At 35.7% G+C, this 23,245-nt stretch overlaps 1 protein-coding gene across 1 annotated transcript in view; it reads right to left on the bottom strand.

The window, feature by feature from the left end:
- Positions 1-203: 203 nt before the first annotated feature.
- The window catches only part of LOC106079962 (glutamate receptor ionotropic, kainate 2-like), a 312,000-nt gene continuing 288,958 nt past the window's right edge, over positions 204-23,245 (bottom strand). Inside the window, exons 12-19 of the mRNA XM_056032977.1 lie at positions 20,468-20,648; positions 18,793-18,960; positions 16,522-16,733; positions 8,876-9,098; positions 7,738-7,846; positions 5,619-5,769; positions 5,344-5,493; positions 204-5,020 (exon numbers count right to left, since the gene is read on the bottom strand). Coding sequence (XP_055888952.1) covers positions 4,826-5,020; positions 5,344-5,493; positions 5,619-5,769; positions 7,738-7,846; positions 8,876-9,098; positions 16,522-16,733; positions 18,793-18,960; positions 20,468-20,648 — 1,389 coding nt within the window. The 3' untranslated portion in view covers positions 204-4,825. The remainder of the gene's footprint in view (positions 5,021-5,343; positions 5,494-5,618; positions 5,770-7,737; positions 7,847-8,875; positions 9,099-16,521; positions 16,734-18,792; positions 18,961-20,467; positions 20,649-23,245) is intronic.

Here is a 23,245-nt window from a genome sequence, read left to right as displayed (position 1 = left end):
GAATTCATTATCAATAAATTAAAAGTAGCCAATTGCTGGGATGAGCTTTTTAAAAAAATATTGAGAGCAAAGAATGAATCCTGAAAAACAAAACAATCCGATGCAAACCAAATAAAGAGAACGAAAAGATTTTGTGACAGAAAATTTAAAAGTCGGAAAACATTACACTTACGATGTTCAGCCCCCCCCCCCCCCCCCCCAAAAAAAAAATACAGAAACTAATAAACAGTGGGAGAGACTTGATCACATAGGGGGATATAGAGACGTGATCATCTAGGGGGAGATAGAGACGTGATCATCTAGGGGAAGATAGAGACGTGATCATCTAGGGGAAGATAGAGACGGGATCATCTAGGGGAAGATAGAGACGTGATCATCTAGGGGAAGATAGAGACGTGATCATCTAGGGGAAGATAGAGACGTGATCATCTAGGGGAAGATAGAGACGTGATCATCTAGGGGGAGATAGAGACGTGATCATCTAGGGGAAGATAGAGACGTGATCATCTAGGGGAAGATAGAGACGTGATCATCTAGGGGAAATAGAGACGTGTATATATATACAGAATGCGACCGAATATCGACCATAAGGAGCAATTTTAAAGCATTTTCCTGTGCCAAAAATAATAGGTTTCATTAAGGGTGCTCAGCCGCGGCTAAACTTAGCATTATGACAACAGTAATGTAATATATTTAAAAGGGCTCTAGAACATTTTCTTGTTCAAAAGTAACCAGGAGTTCATGTTATTTAGAGTTTAAAATCCCATTTTCTACCTGAACATTTTAAGGACAGTTCTAGATCGAAGCGTAGATAATTGTAAATTTATTTTTCAGCTGTTCTACTTTTCGATAATCAATATTTCTTGTTATTAAATAATAAAAGTAGCCCATCGACATCCATACGTCAGCACACACAAACACACACACACCTAAACCAAATATGTACTTTAGTGACAGCTGCAACCGACAAACATTAAATGATATGTTGACTTATGTTCAGACACATGCTCTACATATGACAGGAAACAGGAATGACATATTGACTCTGTACTTAAGAATACATACATTTTGACAATGCTACAGGATGCTGTTCTCAAAAATCGTTTTCCAAGTCTAATTGATACTACTGTCACAAACAAGAATATCACAAAAATGTCAAATGGCACAAATGATACAATATAAAGTGACAAACTTTACTGTAAAAATAAAGAGCGCTTTATACACACATATATCTCTATAATACATTAAAAACAGAGCCGAATGTAGATTCACTAATAGTTTACTTTTTTGTGTTTTTTTTTTCAAGAAACAAAGTAGAAACAATCAGTGGAGCTGGGTGCGAGATGTTTTTATTGTGCTCCAAAAAAAAAAAAAAGAAAGAAAATCATGATTTGATATTGATTCCAGTATCCAGGCAGAAGTATCCAGACAGAACTATTCTTTTATCCAACGGTAGAAGTAACTCCACATAAGAATAAAAAAAAAACAACAAATTGAATGCTAAAGCACAAACATTTTTTTTTTGAAATCTCAAAGCCTATATTGAGTTGATTTTTTTACGACAATGTTAAACAGAGTTATTTGCTATTATAGTGTTAGAGATCTCCTGTGCTTTTTTTGTAAATGACTAGGTGCCGGTACTCGGTGATGGACTGCCTAACTTTTCATTACTAATACATTAATAATAAACGTTATAATATAAGAATAGTAATAATTTTTCCCCACATTGAAAAAGGTGCCGGTACGCCATACCGATTTGTACTGTCATAAAAAAAAAGCATAGGAGATATCACTTATTTATGACACCAGGAGTGATTCATTTCTTTAGATGTTCTGTTTAATTATTATACTCGTTTGACAGAATCACAAGTTACACCCAAAATACTTTTAATATCTATGTTATCTCCCTTTTGGGTGAAAATCAAACGCAGCTTAGATATAGTTCTTGGTGTTTAGATATTAATTCCTAATCTTTGATATTAATTCCTAATGTTTATTGAAAATTTTCCTGAAGCATTAATCGGATATTCTCGTTGTACATCGTTTTAATCAGTATATAAAGACAACTCGTGTTTCTCAGTTGGTGGTGCTAGCCCTTGATTATTGCTTAGTATTATGTGTACTATTCTTCCTTCCATATGCTGGATGAGACTTTTAACAGGTCACCTTGGTAGTAGGTCTGTACTTTTAACTATTTGAGAATTGAAAAAAGAAAAAAAGTTATTCAACCAATAATGAAGAACTTTAATTTAAACTAACTTTGAATCAAACATAGAAAGAACATTTTTTTCTTGCATTTTTAGTTTTGTATTTAGTCTCTCTATTTATTGGATATAATAAATCTGTTAAATAGACTCTATATATATCTAAAAAATTATAGATCTTTTGAGAGTAATATTTTTTTGCATATTTTTACGGAAGCATTTTGGTTCATAAAGAAAATCGGTTCTTATAGTCAAATGTGTAAGTTTGTTGGACTGAAATGTTTTTTCTATTTAACATTTAGTCATTTAGTTACGAGTTTGTTTATTCATTTACTTTTTTGTTTGTTTGTCATCTGATGCCTCATCTTCTGTATTGTTACTTTTTTTTTTAAACGTAACTAATTGAAGGCAGCACCAATCACAACTACCCCCCTGTCTATAGTGTAGAAATCTATAGAAATGATTCAGTTCATGGAAAGCTGAAAAACAACCTGAAGTCATTATTAACACACAAATAAATAAGATAAAATAATGACACAAAAGGAAAGTTTAGTGACACAAAAATAAACACAAAAAATAATAGCCCATTCTTTCCTAATGCTCTAGGCTCTTATGAAGTATTGTTTGTTCTGGACAGACTAGGTTGTGACGTACACATGTACATGTAAGCAATGTAAAAAAACAAATCCCTGAAAGGAGATTTTACTGTAGACGTGCTCTCAGAGATCATTTAAAAAGTCAATGTGTACACAAATGCAGTGCTTAAAAAAACAGGAAGCTGAAAAGATCCAACGTTTGCTGTCTAGAAATCAAATAAAAAAACATTTTGTAATGTGCAAATACATCAATTATGAAATTTATATGTAATGATTTATCAAAAACCTGTTCTAGATTTCAATTATTTGAGGGATTTTTTTTTATTAAAATAAGCCAGAAATGTAGTCATCGTTAGTAATTAGACCATAGCACCTTGTAATCGGATGGACTTTTTAAAAATGTATTAAAACTTTTAAATTGTATCATACTTCACATATCGTGAATTCATTATCCAATGATATTGTACAACTGCACATTTCAATTAATTGAAAGGATTTAAATTCGAAGCTTGTTAATTAATTATCTTTTAGGTTGGAGTCTACTTCAGAAAGTTGAAGTCCATGGAAATATGAAATTATCTTTTGTTACCAATATCTAGCTCAACTACATGTTACATTCTTGTTAGCATTGTCTTAAAACGTATTCCGTATTAATAAAACACTCGATATTGTTTCGTATGTTCTTCACTTTGTACGGCTAGAAATTAGATTGGCATTAGAAAGTATAACAAAGACCATTAGAAAGATTTGATTTCCATTTTGTTGCTGCGTTTGTTACTTTGTCAGTGTACACACGTTCAATTAACAGGCTACAGTGCACCAGGTTAGTGCGCCAGGCTAGAACAGAAATCTAGTGCATAGTTTCTTTAGAGTTCAGTTATTGCACAAAGGTCCATGATATATTAAATGAATCTATATATGTACATCTGTGGATGAAACCATAATATCATCACATCCCCTGTGCACACAAAAATATCATCGCTCTTCTTTTATACCACACACATTGGTCAAATTGTATATAAATAATTTGTACATCTTTTTTTTATATTTGGTGTGCATTTTTAGTGTGTTAATACATAACTTCAAAAAAGTAAAAAGAATTCACTAAAATGAAATATGCTCAATCCAGCCATCCAAGTTTCCCAATTCAAGTTGAAGTTATCATTAATTCGCTCAACGACAGGTCTGTTCTTAAGACAATTTATTTATTTATTTATTACGTACTAGCCATAACTTTTAATATAATGTTATGGTGACATGAAAATACAAAGATGTTGTGAAGATGATTGTCGCTTTGATTTGATAATAAACATATTAATTTATAGGTCGAAAACAAAGTTTCACTGTAGCACAAGATGCTATTATTGTTATGGTTGTTGGTGGTACATTTGTCTAATACACAGAATGTATTTTTCATAATTCGTTGATGATATAAAAACAAACTTAACCTCTAAGTAATGTCAATCATAATGCCTATTTAAGTTTCTGAAATTCTAGTTTGTAAATAAACATGGTGACCAGTCCACGCTTTTTAACATTATGTCCATTTTTTTTCAAACTATGAGTTCAAAGTTACCACCAGTACTGTCCCTTGGGACAGCAATTTAACAGGTGAAAACTAATCTGAGAAGAGGCGGAGGCCTATGCACACTCATCAATGCCGTATTTGTCAAGCGGCTTTCATGACCATTGATACAGTTGTATCGTACCTCTTCTTCGTGGAAATGTGTGCCACGTGACTACATTCTTACACTAATTGGGGAAATGTAAGAGTCACTGTGTTGTGATCACAAAGTTCGTATCTTTATTTCAAGCACCAAAGTTAGCAACTTCATTGCAAGTGCAAATATAATTTACAGCCAGTAGTCCAAGGAGCTTAAGTCATCGCCATCCATCGTTGTTGCTCTATTTAATGATATTTAGAGGGACGATCTGGACACGAAGATAAACTCTTGTAATTAGACCGCAAGTCAGATACTGCTGTAGTTGTCACGTTGATTCCGTTCACACTGACCAGCAGAACCATCATACTTCATTATCACTACAATCTACATGCTGGTAGTCGCCATTAAAGTCTCGTTTCTGATGACTGGTGCCATCTGGTCTAAATTCTGTCTCGTAACGAACCGTGACAGACCTGGTGGACGAAGGCACTGAAGAAGGAGATTTCTTGGCGGGTCTGAGCTGTACGATTCCGTTGGGAGATTCCGGACCAACTTCCTGAAAGAGAAATAGTTTTGTTTGTATTCACAAATGATCTAAATTAGTCTACAATGTCATTAGGTAACATATCACTGTAGAGGTAACAATGACTCAAAGTGTTTAAATTCTTTATCACCAGCCTTTGTTATTTGCCATCATGAAAGTTTACTTTAAAATTAACAGAAGAAAAAAATGAATATTTACATGCATTCTTTTTATTTTAGAATGCAAATAGATTGCTCTAAATATTATTTACTTTCTTTATAAAAGATAACAAAAAACAAATAAAGGGATCAAAGGTCAGTTATAAAATAACTATCGAAGAACAATAACTCTGTTACTTGTATATGATGAGTTTGACTTGTGTGTGGCTTCCCTTCCTTGCAGTCTCGACACTTCCCTCTGTACATTTTATTCCTGGGCCTTTTGGAGGCGCCACTACACCTGACAGCAAACCTCAGCTCTCTAGCCATCTCGGAGCACAGAGATTCCTGGAGGTCGACACACAAAAATCGAAATAATATCGCCCTATAGCACTGTAATCATTAACGTGGGATAGAAGTCTTGCCTAGGTACTTTATGAGAAAACCATAGTTAATACAATGCCGAGTCTTACCTTATCTTCATAAGCGTTTTGCCTGGACTTGTAGATGAACTCAATGAAGGCGACTATCACAGCAAGAGCTAGCCCTACCAACAACACAACAAATATTCCGCCCACATTTTCTACTCCTAAAGCATTGGCCTTGGACTCTTTTGTATCCTCCCTGCAAATTCAACAATACCATACAGTATGTTATTATTTTATAGAGAACATTCTTAGACATAGAAGTCATCCTCTTCTAACCTAGCTCCCAAAGCATCCAATTCTCCAGCCTATTATAAACAAAAGTTAAAAGATATACATACACTTTGTATTGATTGAATAATAAAAGACAGAAAATCAACTATAGGTCCGCTACTGACATAAATAGTGGCTATTTTTGTTCTGATGACAGAAATGTAACTATAGGTCCACCTATTGACATATTCATTAACTAAATGTTACCTGATGCATGTTCTATATGTTACCTGATGCATGTTCTATATGTTACCTGATGCATGTTCTATTAGTTATCTGATAAATGTTATATGTTACCTGATGCATGTTCTATAAAATATCTGATAAATGTTATATGTTATCTGATGCATGTTCTATATGTTACCAGATGCATGTTCTATTAGTTATCTGATAAATGTCACCTGATGCATGTTCCATATGTTACCTAATGCATGTTCTATATGTTACCTGATAAATGCTCTATATGTTACCTGATGCATGTTCTATATGTTACCTGATGCATGTTCTATATGTTACCTGATGCATGTTCTATATGTTACCTGATGCATGTTCTATATGTTACCTGATGCATGTTCTATATGTTACCTAATAAATGCTCTATATGTTACCTGATGCATGTTCTATTAGTTACCTGATGCATGTTCTATATGTTACCTGATGCATGTTCTATATGTTACCTAATAAATGCTCTATATGTTACCTGATAAATGCTCTATATGTTACCTGATGCATGTTCTATATGTTACCTGATGCATGTTCTATATGTTACCTGATAAATGCTCTATATGTTACCTTATAAATGCTCTATATGTTACCTGATGCATGTTCTATATGTTACCTGATAAATGTTCTATATGTTACCTGATGCATGTTCTATATGTTACCAGATGCATGTTCTATTAGTTATCTGATAAATGATTTATATGTCACCTGATGCATGTTCTATATGTTACCTGATGCATGTTCTATATGTTACCTAATAAATGCTCTATATGTTACCTGATAAATGCTCTATATGTTACCTGATGCATGTTCTATATGTTACCTGATGCATGTTCTATATGTTACCTGATAAATGCTCTATATGTTACCTTATAAATGCTCTATATGTTACCTGATGCATGTTCTATATGTTACCTGATAAATGTTCTATATGTTACCTGATGCATGTTCTATATGTTACCAGATGCATGTTCTATTAGTTATCTGATAAATGATTTATATGTCACCTGATGCATGTTCTATATGTTACCTGATGCATGTTCTATATGTTACCTAATGCATGTTCTATATGTTACCTGATGCATGTTCTATATGTTACCTGATGTATGTTCTATATGTTACCTGATGCATGTTCTATATGTTACCTGATGCATGTTCTATATGTTACCTGATAAATGCTCTATATGTTACCTGATGCATGTTCTATATGTTACCTGATGCATGTTCTATATGTTACCTGATGCATGTTCTATATGTTATCTGATGCATGTTCTATAAGTTACCTGATGTATGTTCTATATGTTACCTGATGCATGTTCTATATGTTACCTGATAAATGTTCTATATGTTACCTGATGCATGTTCTATATTTTACCTAATGCATGTTCTATATGTTACCTGATGCATGTTCTATATGTTACCTGATGTATGTTCTATATGTTACCTGATGCATGTTCTATATGTTACCTGATGTATGTTCTATATGTTACCTGATAAATGTTCTATATGTTACCTGATGTATGTTCTATATGTTACCTGATGCATGTTCTATATGTTACCTGATGCATGTTCTATGTTACCTGATGCATGTTCTATATGTTATCTGATGCATGTTCTATAAGTTACCTGATGCATGTTCTATATGTTACCTGATGCATGTTCTATATGTTACCTGATGCATGTTCCAGTGTCCTTCCACCACTTATTGTACAACATTTGAATCTTTCCGGCTTCTTGCAATTCTAAAATAGCCATTGACAGTTTATCCCTGTAGGGAGAATCTGGTGGCAAACAAAAAGTTGTGGTCAGAATTACGTTTTAGTTTTCTCAAGCCTAACCCTGCCTCTGTCCAATACACTTCAATAGCATTACAAAATATTGCAACACTGCCTACTATTTAAAAGTTTGGATGAAACTCATATCCTATAAAAGCGTTTGGAAATATTTGATGTTTATGAAAGAGTATAATGCCAAAAACCAGGATGATACGTAACTAGCTCGAGTGAGATAACATCAGTAATTATTCCAAGTGGTCCCCCGAGGATCGAAGCTCTCAGTGCTGTTATAGGAAAGTCTTGGAAATGACAGTGTTGAGACAGTTCAACATATAACCGTGTGCTAGCAAAGTGTGTTGAGACAAGTTCAACATATAACCGTGTGCTAGCAAAGTGTGTTGAGACATGGTCAACATATCACCGTGTGCTAGCAGATCGTCTTGAGTAGATGATAACGACTGAGTATTGAACTTTTTATATTTCAGTGTCACTTCTAATATTCAATCTGACATTGTTTGAAGTACTAGTAAGAAGAAAAACACAAGGAAGAAAATAATCGGGTTAAATATTTGTTCGCACTTATCTGTTTCAATTATTTAAATCAATGCTTTCAAAGATGTGAACTCTTAGTTTCCCTTTTATTTGATAAGCGCAAAATGTTAATATTGTATTAGTTGGTACACTTGTCATGATTGTACCTATTGCGAAGTGAAGTTTTTCCAAACTAAAGTTGATCAAGGATTACTTGCTATCGAAAATGATAAATGTTAAACTTTCAAATCGGACAGTAAAATAGATTTCGATCAATTTATTGATAGTTTAGCTAGATAAGATGGCACATACGATTTATTTCTTATGTCGTTTTTGTATAATTAATTGTTAGCGTATTAGCATTACTCTATCAATGAATACACATTATTTTTGGAAAAAAGTCTTTTCGAAGATTTATTTAGATTTTTTTTGGGAGGGCATCATATACGTTAGCTACGCCACTGAGACGTAGTATGAACTAGACCAACAGAAGTGTCCACTTACTCATGGGTAACCCAATGCCGTAGCCTTTAGAGTCAAGTGTTCCTCCAACTTGCATGAGATCACAGTTTCTCTGGACTTGATAGTCAATCATAAGGTTCTCCATGAAAAAGGCGTAGTTGCCTCTCTTGACTTTAGCAATCCCCTCAGCATAGCTGTCTGTGATGGCGTTAGGTCTCTCTTTCATGAAGGCGAACATTCTTTTATAGGTGTCAATGTTGGAATCCTAAGAGTATAGCAAACAAAACATGAACACTCAAGTTGTAAATCAACAAGAGAAAAGAAATGGTGAAAGGTATCAAGACATTTCTTCTTGTCTATTAGCATAACTGTTGGAGACTTTAGGGGACTATTGGGCTATGTTTGGGACTGTTGGGCTATGTTTGGGACTGTTGGGCTATGTTTGGGACTATTGGGCTATGTTTGGGACTGTTGGGCTATGTTTGGGACTGTTGGGCTATGTTTGGGACTATTGGGCTATGTTTGGGACTATTGGGCTATGTTTGGGACTGTTGGGGAATATTGAAGAGCGTTGGGGTTTGTTGGGGTCTGTGGTTACGTGTGTGTGTGTGTGGGGGGGGGGGAGTGACAATATGTACAGCACGTGTGCTTACATTTAGACTTGAATTTGTTAGTGAAATCGAAAGGACCTCATTGGAAAAAAAGTTTACAATCTAACTACACTGTATGGTCAATTTTGTTGACGAATTTAGAAAATGCAGGTTTTAATATTTTACAGAAAATCCGAATGATTAAATTCAAAGAGTAAAAATGGTGCTATTAGCCGAGAGCTCAGTTCAATAAACAAATCTGTTTATCAAAATGTAAAAACAAATAAATAGTGTCTATTAAAGAATCCGATATTCAATCAAAGTCACGAAAGAGGGACAAGGAAGTTGAGATGTAGACTGTCCAGGCGAACATAGGACACCATCCACGGGTTCGAATCATGGTGAAGACTGGGATTTGTAACTTTAAGACTGTTGGGCGCCTCTGAGTCTACCCAGCTCGTTGTGCTGGCCACATGACACCCTCTTAATCCGTAGGCCTCAAAAACAGATGACCTTTACAGCATCTGCCCTATAGACCACAAGGTCTGAAATGGGAACTTTACTTTTTTTAAGTACCTGGTAATATTTGAAACTGGTAATTGTCGACTAAATGTAGACCTTAAAAGAACGTAGATAAATACAATGCAAGATCTGTTAAATAAAAACTGATGTAAAATCACTTTGGAAATTCATACATGTTGACCAAACGTTGATAATTAAACGCCTTTATTAATATCATAGAAATCAAAATGGCATGCGCGTGAAGGTTAAATCATCCAATGGAAATACAAGAATTTTATTCAACCTCTGATCCTATAAAGTTAACGTGATTTTTCAAGCTTCAGGAAATGTGTGACAAAAAGAACTATACTTAAGTTCAGCCAGTTCAGTTCAATAGTTTATTTCATTTCAGTTGCGTAGATCTTTTTTCTTCTGTCCAATACGGATGAGAATTCAAACCAAACCTGGATTCCATTGTGTTTTATGACTTATTCTGTGTTTAAAGTTGTAATGTTTACTGGCACTATGTACTGCTCACCATACATGGTATATTTTCAAAGAGACATTCCCGCCCAATGCAGGTGTGAGAGCCTGGGCATTAGCTATGGCCGGAACAATGTTGCCCACACGGCAGTCCCACTTAACCCTCTCCACGCAGCCGACGTGTCCAAAGGAAAGACAAATACCAAATACATCTTGGGATCAGTAGCTAGGCAGAAGTTCTGCCAGGATTCACCTTCCAGGTTAGACTGCCGAAGACCTTGCCATGTTTGGGAAGGCAGCAGATGCTTGAATTCATAGTTTTCCTGCTCTTACGTGGGTTGTCTGCCAAGGTTAATAAGCCCCCTCTGCCTGAAGCTTACTGGTTCAGGCGTCATTTACTCGTCTTAGCTCCCTGTTGGTGAGAACAGCTCTGTCAGGCTCTGAGCCACGCGTTAAGGCTTGGTTGTCAGAGACTCTTTCAGACGCATACCATTGGAAGCATTTTATAGAAACCATTACCACTTCCGGCGAAAACAAACTTCAGAAACCCAAGATGAAATATTAAGTTAGACATTATAAATATATAATAACTCATTAGTTCAGTGAAAGCTTATTATAAAGTTAATCCCTAATTAGACAATATAATAATGCATTAGTTCAGTCAAAGCTTATTATAAAGTTAATCCCGTGTTAACTCTGAAGTAATTGTAGACTTAAGATTACTCATTAGTTATCACCAAACGATACAATTTCAATCTACATCAAGGCCAGCGTTAAACAGACTACGTAGTAAAGAACTGTTAGATAAAGGCTACACAACAACTGTTGTTCACAAACTCAATGGACCCCCAGGGCCTGAAAAAGAAAACAAAAAGATTGACGGGTATAATTTTAGTGTTCTCGAATCGAATTTTTTGTTTTCACATTTTTATTTCTTGTTTGGAAGTTGATTTCCCAATGTCCAGTTGAGCCTGTAATCTCGTATGATGCCATTTTCATTTACGTTAATGGATTTAATATTCTTTGTGGATCTAAGGATCTTTCCACTCAAAGTGCTCTTCTAAAATGAGTTTTTGTGTTTTCTAAGATACTCGCGGAGCAATGAGAGCTATTAAAAGAAATCAAGAACGATAAGTGTTTTGAACATCTAACATCCAAGGGCAAAGAGATATTATACAATATAAACTTCGAAAAAAAAATTCTCTGACAATTGTAAAAGAAATATGTTTTTTTCTTATATTTTTTTTATTTGATTTTTTTTTTAAGATAGCAAAACACTGTGACAATTGTTTGTAACTTGTGAGTTAGTTATTCAGTATAATTTATTAAAACTTTGCAGAGCTACACTAATCAATTAATCATAAATGAATGAATTATTATAATACACGCCGCTAATCAGAATAGACATGTACGACATTATCAACCCAATGATTCAATGAATTGTTATAAGACGGGTGAGAAAGTAACATAAAAGCAACTTGACGTGTAGCTAAGAAATACAAAATATTTGACTGGCTATCCAGAGGGCCCAAGTTCGAATCCCGACCCAAGGTGAGTTGCGTTTAATAAGCGCCGAAAGGGAGAATGAAAATCTGTACACTTATATTTATACCCCAAGTTTTAAATCGTCGACTGCAATGGCATAAATATTCCAATCTATCTACATCTATATCTCTATTGTTTAAAACAAAGCAAACAGTTTTTCATTCAAATTTAATTTTATTACATCTAAGAATTGCTATTTATATACACATCTAGAGAGTATTTCCCTGTTTATGTTAACACGCAAACGTCATGCAGTATATTTGAAAAAGGCCAAAACTTTTTTTGGAGGCTTTTAAACATACTAACAAAATGTTAGGTATTGAAGACTATGGTATGAATATCCTTTACATTCTACATCTAGGCCTACAAATAATGCTAAAATCTATTTTCATTAAAATTTTACTTTCACACATTTAATTTACTTATTACAGTGACTAGATCAGTGACTAGATCAGTGACTAGATCAGTGACTAGATCAGTGACAAATCAGTGACTAGATCAGTGATATCAAAATACACACGGGCAATATCAGGCTACTTCCCAATATAAAACAGCAAAGTTTAAAGAAAGACTGCTATATCTGTATATACCAATCATAAATATGCATCAAATCGTATGAAATGTTATATAATCAAACCCCATCAGTATTGCTCTCATGCGTCATATAAAATACACACTTAGCCTGTATTAGACTGAAAAAAAGAAGTCCCTGAACCTAGATCTTCTACTTATCCTAGATGTAGAAATGAGTTTTTTTCTTTTTTTTTAAGAAAAAGTATCTCATCACGAGCAAGAGGAAAGAGATAGAAAAGAGGATTTATAAATTTAGAAAAATTACCTCTCTTTGGGCAGAGAATTAAATTTGGCCACTTCGTGAGAGAAATGTCGAATCGTTTGGTTTTTCTTTCACCCCAAGCCGTCCTCCAGCTAGATCTTCATTTCCATGCCACGCTGGCAATTACCACATCAGTCTTCTGGGCAACGGCCGGGCAAGCCAAACGAAGCGAATAATATTGGCCAGTTTTACCAAAATCTACCGACCGGACAGGACATTCCGATTTGTTTTCAATGGTCGTAAATCGCAAAGGCTGGAAAGGGGAAAAAATAAAGGAGCCCCAAGTTCAAAGGTCAGTGTATCTCGGTCAGTCTAGAACTCATGAGGAGAAAGTTGAATGGATGAAATTATGGTGGATTTACAAATTAAACAGATGAACAACCAAAAGTGACCCGATTTTAATTTAATGCTTAAAATGTATTCTTATTTAACAATTTGAAGTTGATTGTAAAATAATAATCATGGACATAAATATAGCTTTTGGATTAAAATTTAAAAACAAGAAGTTTCATTTGAAGAACATGAAAAACACAAACATCTAATTATAATTACGTATTGTATCTCAGCATTCAAGGACAAGGTCGTGTATACCCAGTAATTAAAAACAAGACCACATTACTTCAAAGCTAGACAATGTCTATCCAAGCATTGCATGACGGGAGGATCTATCCCAGCATTCTGTGACAAGGTCATTTTTGTTGAAATCTTGCACAATGTTGAAATGTTGCAAAATGCTGAAATGTTGCATATGATGGAGTATACATTTCCTCTACGAGCCTAGAGACATATTTCAAATCCTTTAACACATTTTCTATGTCCTTATCGTTTTGATTTCTGAAAATGTTAAACTCTTGACTCGGTCATAAAAACAATTCATGACTTTGGCTTCCTTGAATCTTCGGATTCATGGTGAAGGCATAAGTTGTACGTCAGACACGGTATGGACATTTGTCCTTTGTGAACTATGTGTAGATTGATATCTTCATCAACTGCTATCTTTACAAGCTCAGTTTAATGTAACTGCAATCAACTTAGAATAGCTAGAAAGATGTTGTTATATTAACCTTTGATGCTGATCGTAGATTCCTTAGCGTCAAATGTCAGGCAGATAGTAAATCCACTAGGTCGAATGTCTTCCTGACAATGGTAAGGTTTTTAAAAATCTAATGGCTAATACAAAGCACTTGCTTGAGCTATTTGATATTTATTTCTATAAAAACTTATATCAAACGGCAAAGTTTCTAGACTGCTCTTAAGTTTTTTTGTTCTTTTAGATAATTTCGTAAAAGAAAAATGATGGAATATTTTTAGAATCTGCACAAGGAAGTAAAATACAAGAGGACAGATTTTGAGTGATGCAAGGTCGTAGAAGGCCTTCTTGGTTCACTCACACTTTAGATAACACATACAATTTCTAATGCGCATTTACTTTGGTGACTTGGAATAAATATCAAAGTTGAGATTAAATAAACTTTAAGAACTGTATATGATTCTATGTATGTGCGAGTTGGGTAGCTGGATTCACTGAAATTCATCTTTCTTCTTGTTTTAAAAATGATTTCTACACATGTATAAAACAAATACATACTTAATATTGAAGTTATAAGGGATATGCTCTAATTAATTAAGTAATTGCATCCATTTCTAGCACGATCAAAGTAAGTGTGAATTCTTATTTTTAATTACAGATGCTGCTATTTTTTTTTTAAATTTAAATGTGACAGACATTAAAAGTGCACATAAAGTCCTGTAGATTGATCCGTATGTGGATCTATTACATAACAACTATTGCACACTTTTCTTATCTAGTAATGGGAAGGAATCCTTGTTCAATGAATCGTTGTCCAGTAACTCAATTAAATAGGAACCAATTCATTTCCTATTCCTTTCATAGCTCTCAAATATAATCTAAGAAATAAATAATTTAATGAAAGTGAAAAAAAAAAGGGAGCTGATCCTCTCTCGTGTAGAACATTTGTGATGGATTGTCTAACTTTATTACTCCCATCAACAAGATGAAGCTTGATGCGGGCAGAGAAAATATTTGATGAAAAAAAAACGTCCAATAAAAGTTGACGTCTTGAATACAAACCTCAAAATTTCATCAACATCAAGACGAGAAGCAATAAAATGTGGATTTCAAATCAAACGAAACAAAACAAATACAAACATTTAAATATCTACTCTACATGTCATCCATCCATTATGTAATGTTTAAAGGCTACCGTAAAAAGCTACACGAGAAGATTGTTTATTAATCATATACACTTTTACTTACAGAATCTACATATAAATCTAAACCTTTAAATTTCAAAAAGCTTACAGTAGTTACACATAAACCTTACTTTACATTTAAAAAACGCTTGCCAAGATCAGAGTACACCATATATTACAGTACTGAATTTAAAGAATATCTTTATCAGTGTTGATGCCCTCTATGACGATCAGTCTCGATTACACCCTCTTGCTGGTTAAATAGGGATCGCGGACAATTTTTTTTACTAAGGCCAAGCTGTCTGGAGTGTAACTTCAGAAGTAAAAGAATGATAAATGCAAAACAATATATTAGTCATTAAAATCCTTCATGCCAACTATTTGCAAGTTGTCTTCCTTGTGATTTTTTGTTTTTGTTTTATTTCCAAGCTGCAAAGCACCGAACAGAGAAGAGAACATTTACTAATAAAGACAGCAACTATTTAGTGGATGATGAGATCACAGCCCACGCCATTGGTTGATCATTCCCTGATCTAGGATTACGTTTGTTTAAATGAACATCAAAGCACAAGCCCCAGGTCTTTGAGATCAGTCTTCGCCCTTTGCTCGTCAACTTAGGACGAAAACAAAACGATAATAAATAACTGCCACTGTGGCGTAACATCTGCTACCACTGTTGCTTGGATTAACAAAGAACGATAATTTATTTATTTGCATACCATCGTTGTGTGGTTATCTTTCCTCAGTGGCATTGTACTTCATGTCTATTTATAGCTCTATCAAGGGAAAAACAACAACAGATCTAGCTCTTTTAAAATACTTTTATTGACATGACTTGATTAATCTAGGTCAAAATTAGGTTTATTTCAGAGATTTAAATGAAACTGTTGTAGGTATTTGATCACTGCAAATATTGTTTTGTTTTGGCAAGTATAGAACTGTTAACTTAAAAACAATAGTACACAAAATATAACTAATACTTTAAACGAAGCTCGTCTATAGTGAAGAACCTCAAAATAACTCTCATATTTCCTAATACCCTATTATACAATATAAAACAACATCAATAAAATATCTCTCATACATTAACTAATTGGGTACTTTTTTTTGATTGATTCATAAATTGTCATTGTCTATAAATAATTGTGCGAAATTTCAACTTGATCTAAGAATGGGTGAAAATAAAATAAATTATAGCTTTTATATAGCGCTACTTTCATGCTCAGAGCGCTTTGGTCCAATCTCAGTTGTGGACCAGTTGGGGGGGGGGGGTATCTAGAAGAAGGTTTTTCCGAGCTGCCTTTAGGCGCTCAGTAAACACAACTCTGCCCGAGTCGAACCTCTAGCCCCCTTCATAGGTATTCAAGCCAAGCCAAGTTCAAGCGCACTTAGCCTCTCCACAGCTCTTCCAACGCGGGTAGTGGGAGATAAAAATGTTAAAAATGTGTACCAGGCAGAGGGAGTGAAGATAAGCTTTGTAATAAGAATATTTATTTATTGCCAAGTCAAAGGTTACCAACCTTGAAGAAAGACAAAGTGGACGAACTGACCCTTGTCCCATACTCAATTTCCGTCTGCTTGGCCAGGTCCTCGGCGCTCTCAATGGGTGAGACCATCCTCTCCACCGTAAGGAAGGCTGCCAGGTTGGCCGTGTAGGAGGAGATGATGATGAGTGTGAAGAACCACCAGATGCCACCCACGAGCCTGGTACTGACAGCCCTGGGGTTGATGTCTGCAACAAACGGGGAAAGGAATGCAACAAAATAAAAGATGTACACTTCAGCAGGAAACACAAGCAACAAACTGTGTGCTTTCTTCTACACACTTTCGCATGTTGAAAGTGAAAGCACATCAGAAGTGGATTGGACACATTTGACGTAACTCGCCATACAAAAAAAAAAGAACATACTAAATAAAGAAAATATTTTTTTTTTCTGTACATTTACGATGCTGAAAAGTGTTCAGGATATGTTAAGATGAAGTTCAATAAATGAAGTGTGTAAACGTTATAGTGATACCACGGTACGACCTCCTGTGCAGACGTTCTGTGCACTACAGTTTTTCTCTCTCTCCCATTGATATTTTCATTACTCTTTAGACGCAATCAAAGTCCCTCTGGGATGTCTTCAGTGGAGGTGTAAAGTGAAACTCTTTCAAATAAGTTTTTTTTTTTTCATGTCTTCAAGCATCAATTATTCATAGTGACACTTTTCTTGAATGATGAAAACTTTGCATGTATGAAATGTATACTTCAGATGTCAACACTAGGACATATTGATAAACAACTCAAACAACCCTTGATGAAATGATGAGTGTGGATGAAATAGCTTTTTGACTCTTATGATACAGTACCAGCCATAACATTGTACCAACTGATGTAAGAAACTGTATTAACTGATGCAAGAGACTGTATCAACTGATGCAAGAGACTGTATCAACTGATGTAAGAGACTGTATCATAAGTAGATCCTTTATATATGGCTCCTTCTGTCTCGGAAGACAATGGATGCGCCCAGATGAGTTGCTGGCTTTGGTTACGTCTTGAAATGGGGCAGAATCTGGAGTGACTTATCAAACCAATTCTGGAGCGGAAGAGTTTGCCACAGTTCGTGCATGTATATGCATCTGTCCTTGGGTTAGCAGACAGGGCGGCTTTCTTCTTCTTTCTCTTGTCTGAAGCAGCTTCGTTTCTTTTGCAATCGGTGAAGTTCGTTCCAGAACGTACAGTCTGTCTCCATGCTGTCCGGTCTTGGGATATCTCCTCCCACATACTTTGGTCAATGCCCGTGGCTCTCATGTCTCGTTTGCAGATATCTCTGTAGGTTAGTCTTGGGCGGCCTTTGGGTCTGACTCCTTCTGCAAGCTCAGCGTATAGGATATCTTTAGGGATTCTTCCATTTGCATGCGGGTGACAAGACCGAGCCAGCGTAGTCTTCTCTGTTGAAGGAGAGAATAGATGTTGTGTATATTGGCCCGTTTCAAAACTCCCTGGTTGGTGACATAATCCTTCCAGGAAATGCACATTATGCGTCGCAGGCAGCGTAGGTGGAAGCTATTTAATCTGTGCTCTTGACGCATGTAAGTTGCCCAGTTCTCACTGCCATAAAGAAGTGTGCTCAGAACGCAGGCATTGTAGACCAGGATATTTGTTGCCGTAGTCAATTTGGTATTTTCCCACACTCGCTTGGAGAGTTTTGCCATTGCTGCAGAAGCCTTTCCTATTCTTTTTGTCAGCTCAGTGTCTAAATCTAGGTTGCTGGCTATTGTTGTTCCCAAGTATGTGAATTCCTGCACCACCGTAAGTGTGGGATTTCCATTATGTATCGCTGGTATTTCTGCGATATCTTGTGCCAGGATTTCGATCTTTGAGAGGCTTATTGTAAGGCTAAACTCTTGACAAGCAGCTGCCAGAGCATTCACAAGCCTCTGCAATCCTTTTTGTGTATGAGATATGAGTGCGGCATTACAAAGTCTTTACAAAGTAGGGAGTCAACTTGTGCTTTCATGCAAGTAAATGTAAATTTTAAAAAATAAGAAGAAATATTAGAATCTTGATAATGTTTTACTAAAATATAAACAATATTTTTAAATCTATGTCTAATAACTTTGCTTAAAGTTAGTAAATCTTTACAATAGTTTTGAGTGAAAAATGAAAACTCAGATAAAGAGAAATCCGAAATAAAATTTACACAAAGAAAGATCTCGTGAAAAAAGACACATCATAATTTGAAGCCTGGAGAAGTGGGGTTAAGCTAACCCGCCAAAACCAGGTGCAGTAAAAAGTAAGTTACCTGAGCCTTGTTGCATGAGTGTCCCAACAGTAAACCACAGGCTGTTGGACAAGTTAAATGTGTTCTCCACTACGTCAGTGTCTGGGTTGCAGGGGTGAGGGTTGTACCACTCGTAGGGGCTGAAGCGAGCCAGGGTGAAGATGGTGAAGCTGACTATCAAATAGGCACCTGAGAACAATCAAGTGATTCTAGTGAACAATCAAGCGATTCTATTGAACGGTGAGAGAGCCATATTACAATAGTGGACGGTAGTAAGTGATACTTTTGTGGACAGTGGTCAGTCAGACTTTTGCGGACACTTGTCAGTAGACTAGTCTGACTTATTTACAGGCACGACATGGCCTAAATTGTGCCGATGTGCCTCAAATCAACAAATCAACAAATCTGACTTATTTTGGACAGTGGTCAATCAGTCTTTTGTGGGTAGTGGCGAGACGAATCGTTATAGTAAGCCTGGACATAGACCTGTTGTGTAGCAACCTGTGGTCAGTGGAGACCATTGGCGCGTTACCACGTCACAGTTCTGTGTTTAGGACTACTATACCGATTGATCTTGGCATTGTTCATACAGAATTTGGGGGACAATGGACAGACTGTAGTGGTCAATTGTGAGTCAGCTTTTTGTGGACAGTGATCAGTCAGATTTTTGTGGACATTGGTCAGTCAGACTATTGTGGTGAGTTGTCAGAATTAGTGGTCAGTTGTCATTCTACAGTCTATCACATGGGACAGTGGTCCATCAGACTATAGTGGTCAGTTTCAGTCAGACTTTAGTGGATGTTGATAAGTCAGATTTTGTTGATAGTGGTCTGTCAGACTTAAGTTGACAATCAGACATGAGTGGAAATTGATAAGTCCAACTTTGGTTGTCAGCGGTCAGTCAATTTTTAGTGAGCAGTGGTCAATTATTAATTACTAGGTTAGTTTAATTCAAGTGGCTAGATTATTTCTCACGACATACAGTTGATGCCCTTCTGTTAACTTGCTATTTTCTCTATAAAAAAAAATCCATCCATCTTCACAGTAGCGTTCAGGGAAAATTAGTTTCACAAATTTGCCGACTTGAAAACTAAAAGTCATTTTACCATACAAAAGCATTTGTTTGTAAGATTGACAGGGAAAAGGTAGAGTACTTACCCTCCATTTAGCATTGGTACTGCAGTCACTAATCACTTATAAAGTCGATAAGGGAAAAGTGTATAGAGCTCTGACTCACCGATAACATACAACCATATCTCAATGGCCAGTGGATAGAACTCTGACTCACCTATAACATACAACCATATCTCAATGGACAGTGTATAGAGCTCTGACTCACCGATAACATACAATCATATCTCAATGGACAGTGTATAGAACTCTGACTCACCGATAACATACAACCATATCTCAATGGACAGTGTATAGAGCTCTGACTCACCGATAACATACAACCATATCTCAATGGCCAGTGTATAGAACTCTGACTCACCGATAACATACAACCATATCTCAATGGACAGTGTATAGAACTCTGACTCACCGATAACATACAACCAGATCTCAATGGCCAGTGTATAGAACTCTGACTCACCGATAACATACAACCAGATCTCAATGGCCAGTGTATAGAACTCTGACTCACCGATAACATACAACCATATCTCAATGGCCAGTGTATAGAACTCTGACTCACCAATAACATACAACCATATCTCAATGGCCAGTGGATTCAGGAATGAAAAAAGTCCAGGTTTCTCCTTCCGGGGCACCTTGAACAAAATACTGATGCCCAGATTCAGAAATGGCTTGGTGAAATCGATGACCTGTTCTCTAAGATATGTTATGGTCAAAGGGGCAATGGCCAGATCAGCTCTCTGAAATTAAAAACTGCAGCAATTAGGTCAAACACAAACAAAAATGGATTACACTTGTCACTGCAAGATATACGTTAAAATATTGACTAAGACAAGCGCACAGGACGTAACGAAAGCTTAAATACAACAGCTTTGTCTGCATCAGATGTGGAAAATATTTAGGTCGCAATGGTGTCTGTGAAGTCATACGAGCCGCTGCACTCATTCTCAATCTTTGGAATCGAAGACATCGCCAGTATTATTAGAGGAACATTATGGTGAAAATCATAATTTATATATTATGAGAAATATGTCAATGAATATGGATACAAAATACTAATAAAACATGGATAGTACATGGTTGTCTTCGTTGTTGTGATAGGCGCTCTAAATTGTCAACGCGATGATCCTGGGTTCGAACCTTGCCCGCTGCCACCCCCTGTTTTTCTGCGGGAGATTAACGCTAGTCGCTTGGATGTAATAGTCTTCAAATATTTGTATAGAGGAACATCCGACACGCCAAAATAAAACATGTACAAACTATCTATACATGTAAAGATCTGTGCAGGAATCGGAACAGTTTGTTTGTTTACTTTAAGTTGAGACTGTGATATTTAAATAAATAATTAAGGATAACAGACGAAAGGGATGATAACATAACTAATAGATGGACATGTGAGATTCTGACCACAAAGGTCAGTTCATTTTCTATTAGAACTGAGCGTAAAGTTAGGAACTTCAATATTAAGCAATAATAGAGACGAATCTATTACCTTCGATATATAGTCTATCTCTCGTTCTCCCGGCATGCTACGGCCGTAGGAAAAACAACTAGGCCAAATGGGTAGCGAAACAAGACTACAGTGGTGGTGCGAGAGTATTCCCATTGCACTGTGCGGGGTTCTGAAAGATCTCCCACAACCTTGTCAACAATTCAAGCACCGTTTCTCATGGGTCCGTGTCATAAATGGCGTGCCCCGCACGGTTAGCCAGGTATAGCATGGGAAAATGGCAGTGGTCGCCGACGTACACGACCTTCGGCTGCATCTCTAGTCCGCGAATCCGAAGTGACCGTATCACTGGTAATGACAGCGTTAACAAAGACACTCGTACGAGTCTGTGCCAGACAGAAGACACTGTTCAATCATTAGCAACAAAAACCCCTGACATTACTTCTTGGTGCAGTTTAAACTACAATATCACACAAAATCCTTTTATTTAGTTATCTGTATCTTGTTTTCCACTCAACAGGTCCTCAGCTATAAAAGGGTTTGTTGAACATCTCATGGTTTATACAAATATAATTTCAAATTATTTGTTTCTGTTTGTGGTTTATTTATATTTTTCCTTGTGTGCTCTTTTATAAGCTCTTTTATAAGCATTTATGCAACCTTGGGAGGTAAGAGGTTAAACTGTACTCTCTAAACAGCGTGTATAGAACTGTCATAATTGGGAACTTGTATGGGATGCATTGTCCAGACAAGGACATCAACAATGGACAGCTGGGGCGTTCTCTAGTCCAGACGTGTCTTGAACAAGACACAAGACTAATGACGAATGTAAGTTTTGACATAATATGCTAATGAGACGTTATGGATTCATTTATATATTCAAATCGATAAATATCATTTTGTGAACTTTGGAATATATATATTTTACTTTCAGAGATTTGATTTTAACAAAGCACACAAAAAAATGGGTTAACTCCACTCTTTTAACTTTATTGCTATTTCTTCTTTTTTTTTACAAAGCTTATATCAAATCTGTCAGTCCTAGTGTATAGAATTAGGTCTTCGCTCCAAAATTCTGAAACTAACAATAGATAACTATAGAAGCTTCTATCCCTATACGTACTTCTCAAGCTCAGTGGATAGCATATCTAATTTTCACCAACGAGACCTGAACCTTCTAGTTCGAATTAAAGTCAAGCATTTTATTAATTGGTCTTGAAAACCCAGCACAGATAACCCCTCCCCCAACTGTTCCACACAAGTGATTTAACAGAAGCCCATTGAGCAGGCTAACAGTAAGAAATTGTGATAAACCTTAAGAATTGGTAAACATATTTCCAGTCGCACAAATCTATATTTGTATTTCAACATCAATTACAAGTGAATTACGTGATTGAGTCGAAATAATTGGTTCAATTACACCTAATCTCAGCTTTGTTGTAGCAAAAAAGTTGTTTTTTTAAATATGTTTACTTGTTAAGCCCAGTTAAGCTATAGGTTTAGTTTTGGTCAATAAAAGCAATTTGTAAAGATCAGTGATTGTATGTTTCTAGATCGACTTTCTATTTAACAATTTTTTGAAAGTTTTAAAGGGAAACTCCGATAGTTTTTCAAATTTTAGTTATTAACTTATTTAAATTCTGCGTAAAAAGTTGTAACAGTAAACATTATATCATTTTTTATTTAAATGCTCAGAAAATTTTATATTTAATAAATTAGACAGAAAATTCTTCACGCCCCCCCCCCCCCAAAAAAAAAACGGGGTTCTTCGAGATTTTGTTTTAAGTTATTTCATGCGTCACTTCCCTCAACAATACTGAAAGAGAAACTTGATTTAACCAATCGTATCGCTTCATTCTTACTGTAGCTGTTAGGCTTAGTGACGGC

Source organism: Biomphalaria glabrata, chromosome 6 (assembly GCF_947242115.1).
Source record: "Biomphalaria glabrata chromosome 6, xgBioGlab47.1, whole genome shotgun sequence".
Classification (NCBI taxonomy): Eukaryota; Metazoa; Mollusca; class Gastropoda; family Planorbidae; genus Biomphalaria; species Biomphalaria glabrata.
This window is presented reverse-complemented; position numbering and strand designations above follow the sequence as displayed.